Below are 9,718 nucleotides of genomic sequence, written 5' to 3' on the forward strand. Positions count from 1 at the left end.
TTTCTCCTGGCCCTGTTAAGGAATGGTATTCCTGTGATATATTTTGATGCCATAAGGACAGATTTTTATGGCTAAGGGGGGAAGGCTCATAGAAGAGAAACTATGGAGCAGGAAACATGACATTTTGGGTGCCGGGGCTTGTCCACCCCGGTGTTTCTCTAAGCAGGAGTTTTCTGTGAGCTGGACTTACAAAGGTCATGTCTCATGCAGGTGAGTAAATAAGGGAAATGAATCTAACATGAAAACAGATCACATTTGTGAATAATGAAATAGTAAGCTACAAGTAGTATTCCTTAAATAACAGTGCTCTCATTGAGTGATACTTGCAATTTTAAGGAAAAAAAAAAAAAATGCATCAATCTCTGCTTGCCCAAAGGCAGACTACAACTCAAACATATCCAGACATAGACTAGCTACAGTAAAGCCTTATTATTAATTTAGGCTACAATTATTTACTTGGGTTGCAATCAGAACTCTTTTTCTTACTCCAAAGAAAGATTTATACGGTTTGCTTTTGAACAATGCAGGAACTCTAGCATGGATCTCCCCCATCCTCAAATCTGCATATAATTTTTGACTCCCAAAAGTTTATCTCCTAATAAACTACTAATAAAGTGTTGATCAGAAACCTTAGTGATAACCTAAACAATTAATTAATGCATATTTTGTATATTACATGTATTACATACTGTATTCTTATGGTAAACCAGAGAAAAGAAAATGTTATGAAGAAAATCATAAGGAAGGGAAAATATATTTTATAGTACTGTACTCTATTTACTGAAAAAAAAAAAAAGTCCACATACAGGGGACCTGCAGAGGTCAAACCTGCATTCTTCAAGGGTCACCTATTTTATAAATAATATTGCAAAAGCCACGTTTAACCGGTTTAGGAGAATACGTTCTTTAAATGACTTTATTTGTTTTATAAGAGCAAGTGCTTTTGTAAACTATGAATTCAGACTTGCTACAAGTATTTACAAAATTTACTGCTCTCCCTATTGAATTTTTAAATTTTAGATTTTTCCCTAATTCAGACTGACATTCTTGTTTAACGAGACTAATTCAGTAAGTTTATTTAATCCAGTAAGTGTACTAGTGGAAAAATTCTAGCCAGTTGGGGAACTATGTTTCCTAAGTGGAAGGAGTCCTGATAAACAACAGATCACGTTCTTTTTTTTTTTTTTTTTCAGGAAAGAAGTGGGCAAATGAGAAGGATGGGAAGCAATTTTTAGGATCAAGAAGGAAAGTGGTGGTATTTTTAACTCTTGTTATTCAGTTTTCCCAGTAAGATAACAAGATATTACAGCAAAGTATAGGGTCTTAGGAGCAGATATGTGAGCAAATCCCGGGAGACGCAATCTTCCTTTGATGTGCCGTGCTGTGAACATGATTCTCACCAACACGGCCCGGCTACAGAATCTAACATGCGGCCTGTTTGCTTGCAACAGTGGAACTACAATGCCCATCTATTCGGGTCTGCTTCCCCATCTTTTACTGCGGATGGCAGTACTTGGTTGTAAAATCATCCCAGCCTTTGGTCGAAAGTTTTGAACTATGCCAGATACACGTTCTCAGAGCCACAGAGCATGTGTCAAAATGTGGAGACACATGGAAGCAAGCTGAGGAAAGAGAATCACAGACCACGGAGTTGAAAAGGACTTTAGAGACTTCCGGTCTAAACTTCCCACCTTGTCGGGGAGGAAATGGAAGCCCAGAGACTCTAGGGGACTCACTCAGCATTTCACAGGTAGTGGCCAATTTGGAACCGGATTCCTTGAATTGTGTCCAGTTCCTTGACCACATCTCGTAGACTGTGCTCATTTGGAACATACTAGTATCATAAAAGGATTAATCTTCAAATTAACCATTTAACAATAGCTTTTCTTCTGTGGAATTTGACTAGTTACATACCATGCCTGCCATGTCTGCGGTCACACAGATTCCCAGGTTAATCATAATTTGGAGGACCAAAAACTTGCCTGCTATGACATGTTCCCTTCTTTCGCACCATCAAGGTGCACTACTTCTCTTTTATGGCACTTAACACAGACTAACTATTATTGTTATTAATTTTTTTTACTGGTTTGTCTCGCCTACTAGACCGTGAGCTTTGCAGCTATAGAGCTCACGCCTTTCTTCAGCCTTTATTCCCGTAGTGCCTCATTCAGTAATTTTTTAAAAAGATTTTATTTATTTGACAGAGAGAGACACAGAGAGAACACAAGCAGGGAGAGTGGGAGAGGGAGAAGCAGGCTTCCTACTGAGCAGAGAGCCCTATTGGGGGGGCCTCAATCCCAGCACCCTGGGGTCATGACCTGAGCCCAAGGCAGAAGCTTAACACTGAGCCACGAAGGGGCCCCAGGGAAATTGAATGAGTACATGAAATTCAAAAACTATGGAAGAAGCAGCAGGCCTTTCACATAGGGCCTGGTGCAATTAAAAGTGGTCCACTGGGCAAAGTTCAGGGTTTGGCATCCGCGTTTGGTGAGCATCCCTTCCTTGCTGGCGTGGCTTTGACCATGCGTTGAGGTCTCCTGTGCCAAGCACCATTCTAAATGCTTTACGTCCATTTACTTATTTTATCCTCACCACCTTATGAAATACTGCCCCTCTGAGCCCCAAGTTACAGACAAGGCTCAAAGAACTTAATTCGCCTTGGTCTTACAACCTAAGCAACCTGAAGCCAGACGCTATGCTTTACACCCTCGGACTTCTGCAGTAAACCAAGGACTGAAGCAGACAGACAGTTTGGTGTCCCCCCCCCCCGCCTCTAAGCCAAGTTATATATTTGAAAATTTAAATAGGACTACCACGGCGAACGTCCGGAAATTTCTCAAACTGGACCTAAATATTTACCCATCTCTGCCTCTTCGTTCACCTTCCTATGCCTCCTTTCTCTTCCTGTTGATCTCATCTTTCAGCTCTCAGCTTCAAGTGCCAACTCCCTGAAAAACTTACCTGGTTTCCTCTCAAATCAGAATTAATCTCTCTGTTCTTAGGTGCCCTTTGTTTAAACTTCATTTTTGGCGCTTACCTCATCATACCTGGGATGAGTCACCTGAAGGTTTGTCTGTCTTCCTAGCTAAACCAGAGCTCTGGGAGTTAGGGGCTGGATAGGAGTTACTGCTATCTTCGCAACTCTTGCGGTGGGCCTGCTGGACACTTTGTAGGTGCTCAGGGTTTTTAGAAACGAGGTTTTTTTTGTTTTGTTTTTTAGAGTTCAGAGTTGCTGTGGGGCGGCTCGGTCTTTTTTGGGACGCCGGTGTGGGCCAAGATGGCCTTCCCCCCTACCCCCGCCCCTCCTCCACCCCCTCCCTGCCCACTCCCGCCCTGGCTTGGCCTGACGCTTGGCAGGGCCTCGGGTGCCCTGACACTGGCCTCGGCCCAGTTTCCCCGGCTTCTAAATGCGGCCCGGAGCTACCGGGGGAACTGGAAAAACACTGGCAGGCCGCCCCACCCCCAGGCCCTGGCGGGGCCGGGCGGCCGCATTTCTGCGGCTGGGGCCTGCTGCTTGGGAGGCGCTGGGGCCCGGGGCGGGGGAAGCGGGGGAGGCGGCCGGGCGCGGGCGGCTGCCTGCCTGTCAGCGGGAGCGGGCGCGGGCTCGTGTGTCAGCGGCTCCCTCCTCCCTCTCCCCCTGCCGCCGCCCGCCCGCCCGCCCGCCGGGCCTCCCGGCCTCCCGCCGCCGCCGCCGCCCGCTCCCCCCGCGGCCTGGCAGGTTGCCGGCTGCACAGGCGGGGGTTCGCGCCGTTCTCACGACCTCTCAGGTTGCCTGAGCTCATCTGGGAGCTATTCATTTCCTGCCAGAAAGCAGCCAGGCCTGCTAAGCAAACCACCTTGGCCGCAGGGCCGCCGGGGCTGGCCCGGCGTGGCCGCCCTGGCCTGCTCCCGCCCCGGGCCGCGGGCCCCGGCGGCCTCCCTTGGAACCCCCGGGCCTCCCTGGCGGGCGCGCGGCGGGGGCAGCTCGGCGGCCCATCTGGTTGCACTTAGGAGCCGAGGAGGAAGCTAGCAGCGGGCTGTTACCGGCCAAGGGGTGTGGGAAAAGTTAATTGACTTTAATGACAGGTTTCCCGGGACGGTGGTGACGATGAGGGGGTCCAGTTTAACCCCTGGGTCCCCATTCCAGAAACACGTGGGGTGGAATGGGGCGCGAGGAGGGGGCGCGCCCCGGGGTCGCACTGATTCATTAGAGAAGGCTCGCGTCTCCACCGGGGAGAGCTCCCCTTCCAGTTCAGCGCCTTTCCCGCTCCGGATGCTGCCGGGGACAGCAGGGGGCCGGTGCCCTGGAGGGTCTCCATTGAGAGGATAATGCGCGTTGCGGCGGAGGCCGCCCGCCCGCATCCGGACGTGGAGCTGCGAGCTGGGCCTTATCTCTTGGAACCATCGGGACTGCCGGGGGCGGGAGAGAGGGGCCGCCGGGTGTGCCTCGAGGTCGTAAAACTTGGCCAGGCCGGGTGGGGGGTGGGTGGGCAAGGTTGCTGTCGTCTTTGAAGCTTCGTCCCCCACCCCCTCCCCACCCGACCAATTACTCCAGAAACAGCTTGGGTGCTTGAGGACACAAGGTCTTCGAAATAAACCCACTCGTTTTACGGACTGGCAATGTCCCCAGATAAGGGAAATGACTCATCCAAAGTGACACAGTCAGTGTTAGGGTGGTAGCTGGCACCGAATGCCTGAAAATTCCCATTGGGACCAAGATGTTACTCTTTCTCCCATGTTGTATGGAAAACAGATGCTTCATCTGAGGTCTAGACCAAATTCCAGGGGGAAACCCCCCCCCCCCGATTTTCAGATTACCAAAAGAACAAATTTTTACCTCTTTTTCTTAAATATATTATTCCGTGCCCCCAAGAGATCTTTTCCTTAAATTTCCCTCCCCCAAGAGATCTCTGTACTTTGAGTTAATAAATTTCACCTTTTTCAGTCGTTCCCTTTTAATACACGGAAAGACAAAGAGATTTAATTTTAAGTTGGTGTAGAGATTGCATGGTGTGTGTGTGTGTGCCTTAAAAAAAATACAGGTATTTTTATAAAAATGAGACCCTGATGCCTCCATTATATGCCGGGACAGTTAAGGACTTCTAGGGAGGGCAGAGGACAGGTTTGCCAAATGAAGCATTTTAGGTTTGTGTTGGGTGTCTTCACAGAGCAATTGCTTTATGTTTGTGTTTAAACAAGAGGGAAATCATGCAAAAATGGTACGATAAAAAGGAGTGTATGTGTATATATTTGTGTATTTCTCCGGGTGGGTATTGGACTCCTTTCACCTAATGAGACAAGTAGGAGCCAAATTTAAAAAGTATCTTTAAAACTCTCCCTCTGGGTCGAAGCTGGGTCGAAGGTATTCGGGTAGAAAAGTGCTGTCTGCTAGCTCGATCATTCCTGTGATAGAGCGGCTCTCCACACTGGCCTGTGGGAAAGGCCAGAGCAAGGCGGGGGAGAGGTAAAGCTTTTGAAACAAGACAGAAAATCGTTGCTTTATCTTTGTTAGGAAGGCTTCAAAGATTGATTTCTCCCGCCTCATCCTTCTCCTCCCAGAAGCCGTTCTAAAAGAAGGGGGATGAGAGGAGGCTGGGCGGGAGGGGCAGGGAGGGGAGGAGGACTGGCCGGCGGTGGGGAGGAGGGCGCGCCCGCCAGACCACAGCGCGGCTGATGTGTCTGGTCTCGCAGGGCTCGTGGTTTTCATTTCCCCAACACCTGGATGCAGTCAAACACCTGGCCAAATCTGACAAAATCTGACAAGCCTTTGTGATGGGATTTGGAAGAAATTCCCTGCAGATCCTGGCACAGTTTAAAGCTGTCCGCTTTGAGTTAGGACTTGTTAAGGAGGGTTATGTGAGCTGAAACCCGAGACAACCCTTTTGCTTCTATCTGGAGCCCACATCTTGCCTGGAAATGGGGCATGACCAAGCGAAGGGGTCGCTTGCTGTTTGTATTAAAGGGAAGATGGCCTGGTGCCTGCCAGCGCAGCCCCCCACATGCTTTCTCTATTAGAGCCAAGCGCAGAAACTTATCAAAAACATATGTCTGGTGTTAATCATCTGGACTTGGGCTCCACTTGGGAGTCTAACTAGCTGTCCCTTGGCAGAAGGAATCTGTTGACCTTCTCAGCTTGCTTGAAGAGGGTGCAGAGAGGCATTTTCAAACTTTTGGATACTGGTACAAGGGAATGCCTAGCTGCACCTTAGTATTCACTAATTAAACAGGCTCCAACATTAAACAGGCTCCAACACTGAAGGCTAGAGGCTGCCTGAATCCATTTACTTTGGACAGACGCAGTGCCAACAAGGGTCTTCCTTAATGGGAGGTGAGCACGCATTACTCTTTTAACTTCATTACTTCGGCTAGGTTCAACCTTCCTCAGAAGGAGCTAGTGGGAGAACCAGGACTGAATGATTTACCCAACTGCAACAAAACATTTTTTGAAATCCTTTAAGAGATAGACCACAAATTGATCAGAGTAGCCATATTAGATGGGTTCCTGCAAATTAAGTGTAATTTAATTCACGGAGCATTGGTAAAAGTTTTGACGGATTTTTAAAAATGTTCTTCTAATAACAAAGGAGCCAGTGACTGAATTTTCAAAATTACCAGTAATCCACCTTCTGCCAAGAGCCTCCTCTTTCTTTTTTGTTTTTTAAAAACATATTCTGAAATAATCAGCTCGAAGACATAGGAGCCTTCATTCTTTTTTCTTTTATTATATTTTCTCAAATAAACTTCCCAAAAGGAAGATATTTTAAGAGCATTTTCAAACATCTTTGGCATCACATAAAAAAGAAATCTCGTGTAAAAAACGAAATGTCATCTGAACTTTTATAATACAAAGGCGCAATCCAATATGAACATATAAAATATATACAAATATAGTGCATGGTCAGTCACTTAATACAGCTCTCTACAAAAAAGTAACTTTTTAGAAATTAAAAAAACCAAAATAACCACTTAATCACAAAAGTCCTCTTTTCTCCCAGTGTCCAAGTTCCTGTTGCGTGTCCCAAAGGAAGAGAGGTGGGTTGGGAGTTTAGGGGGAGGGGTGACCTGAGCCCCTCAGTTCCGCCACGGCCTCCACATGGAGTCCGCCGTGAGCGAGGGGCCGCTGGAAGGCGACACTGCGTTCGGGCCCACAGAGGTCCCGCTGTTGCTGGTGTAGACTGGGATGACGGGGCCACTGTGAGCGAAGGCCCCGTTGGGGATGAGGAAGGCAAATTGGCCGTCTGGAGCCGGCACCACCTGGAAACCGCCGAACACCTTAGCAGCCTCTCCAGCGGGGCTGCCCAGCTTGCAGGGCGCGCCGCCGGGAGGGGGGCGCCGCGCCCCCGGGGATGGGCACGAGCGGCGGTGGCGGCTGCGAACGGCGCGTGCTGCGGACCGCCCGGGTCCCGGCGGGGGCGGCGGCGGCGGCGCCTGCAAGTGCGGGGTGCGGCTGCCCCGGGTAGGTCATGGCGTTGATCTGGGTCATGCAGTTGGCCAGGTGGCCGCAGGCAGCCGGGTGTGCGCACCTCAGTGTTAACGCCCTCGCACGTGGACAGGAAGCGGGTCACCTCGTTCATGCACTCGCTGAAGCCGGCACGGTACTTCCCCAGCACGCTCGGGTCTGTGCTAAGCGCGGCTGCGGGCCAGAAGCAGACAGACGGTCACCCAGTGGCCCTGGCCCTGAGGCCACCGCCTCCGCCCTGGGAGGTCCCTGCGGCGCTCCTCCCTGACCACCCGCCCGCGGAACAGCCCCCGGCTGGCGTTGGGGGTAGGGTGGTGGTTTAGAAAAACCTTCCACCTCTAAACACTAGCTTGGCAGCCGGAGTTGAGACGGTTCCTCTCCATTCCCCGCAGCTCTATTTTAACCCATTCAGCCTCACATCTTCCCCCACGGTCCGCGCGCGCGTAGTGACCTTGGGCAATGCCCTTCCCCCCCCCTTCCCCGCCATCCGGACCGCATTTCCCCTACTCTAATGGGGAAGCGGGGAGTGCTAAACCAGGTGACCCATACGTTCCACGCAGCTCAAAACCGCCTCGGTTCTGAGTCTTTTCGTCCCCACCCGCTTCCCCCCACTGCCAAGCCGCCCGCCACCCTCGCCGCTACAACCTCTCTCCCTCCCTTTCCGGAACAGTAACAACTTGGAGTTGTGGCTATAAATAAGCCCCAGACCGTGGGAACGCAAGAGTGAGCCAAGGCAGTAAAATGTAGCTGAATGCCTCTCACAACCACGGGCGGAAGTCTGGAAGAAATCACCGCGGGGCGAAGGGACGCCCGCAGAGAGGGACGCGGCGAGCCGCCCTCACCCGTCATCTGCGCCCGCTGCAGGTTCCGGAGGTGCTTCACTGTCATTTCCAGAATGTCCGCCTTCTCCAGCTTGGAATGCCGTGAGCTCTGCACAGAATAAGAGGCAAGGCACTAAGTGAGAACCCGGCCAGCGGCCTCGGAGTCTGGGGTCCCTCCCCCTCACCTCCCGGCCGCGGCGCCGACATCCTCGGACCCTGGAGGGGGCTCGGCCCTCTGGTCTCAGAGAACGCAGTGCAGGCGGGGACCATCCCGCCAGTGGGGGCGGGGGCGGGGGTGGTGGTCACGTTTTGTACATGAGAAATGGTATTTCATTTTTAATTAAAAAAAAAATAAAAGGCAGCATTACCCACTTACATCTTTCTTAAGAGCATCCAAAATCAGTGTTTTCAGCTGGCTCAGACTTTCATTTATTCTTGCTCTTCGTCTTTTCTCCATGATAGGCTTTGAGGACTGTAAGGAAAAAAAAAAGAAGCCATGAGTTCCCATGGGATCTGCCATTTCACCCCGGGGTTTCAGGGAAGAAGGGAGCCCCCCAACCCCGACTTAATTTCTTAGGGCTGCAGAGAGAGAGTGGTACTGCCCTTACCTTTCTGTGCTCAGATGCTGTCTTTGGTTTATCCGGTGTCGTGTTGACACTGGCTGGGGTAGCAGCCACCGGGGACGAGGAATTTTTCTCCATTATATCAGCTGGCATTTTCTGTTGCTTTTTTTTTTTAATCCCTAGAGAATTTTATTTTTGGAGTCCTTCACACAGAAAATTGTTTTGTTTATGTCCCTTTCACTTGAGACTCTCGCAAAACTACTGAGCAAGTGCTGAGGGTTTATTATAATATCTTATGGCTACTTGGTGACCGGTAGCGCTATTCCAGGACCAAGGAGAGAGGTAGACGGGGGATTCCACTGTTATCTGCACCAGCTCCGGATCCTGTGTGATCCCCAGGCCCTGGCGGCCTCTATATATATCTGGGACTGCACGCGAACGGCTCGTGTGAAACTTCCCAAACTTTCTTTCCCACAGTAACTTTCAGCCAATGGGAGGAGGAGACACGCGGCACAGCTCGTGGACCGCGCCCCCCCATTGGCCGCCAGGCACAAGGCCTGGCGGCCAATGGCGCGCGCCTGAGCCCGGGGCACCGGAGGCTACAACGTCAATCAAAAGGATTTTAACCCTTTGCTATTCTTCCTGCTGGGCTTTGCTTTAGAGAGGATTTTTCCGCAGGTTTTGTCCCAGTCTAGTTTATTTCTTTTGGGGCCAGGGTCTTTGCTCTTTATTTCCTTTCACATGTGTAATAGAGCTGCTTTGACACTAATAAGAAGTTCATTTGAAATATATATATATATATATATATATATATATATATATATATATATATATATAAAGACTTAGAAGGACAGGGATAAAAGAGGATAACGTATGCAAGGGTGTGAGTTAGCGAA

The 9,718-nt window shown here is 50.1% G+C and overlaps 1 protein-coding gene across 1 annotated transcript; it reads right to left on the reverse strand.

The window, feature by feature from the left end:
- Window positions 1-6,947: 6,947 nt before the first annotated feature.
- On the reverse strand, window positions 6,948-9,246 carry HES1 (hes family bHLH transcription factor 1). The gene is given in 9 exon segments (XM_032337568.1): window positions 6,948-7,308; window positions 7,310-7,348; window positions 7,350-7,382; window positions 7,384-7,413; window positions 7,415-7,489; window positions 7,491-7,612; window positions 8,281-8,368; window positions 8,636-8,731; window positions 8,868-9,246. Coding segments are annotated over 9 exon segments (849 nt in total). The 5' UTR covers window positions 8,976-9,246; the 3' UTR covers window positions 6,948-7,050.
- Window positions 9,247-9,718: the final 472 nt, after the last annotated feature.

Source organism: Mustela erminea, chromosome 1 (assembly GCF_009829155.1).
Source record: "Mustela erminea isolate mMusErm1 chromosome 1, mMusErm1.Pri, whole genome shotgun sequence".
Taxonomy (NCBI): Eukaryota; Metazoa; Chordata; class Mammalia; order Carnivora; family Mustelidae; genus Mustela; species Mustela erminea.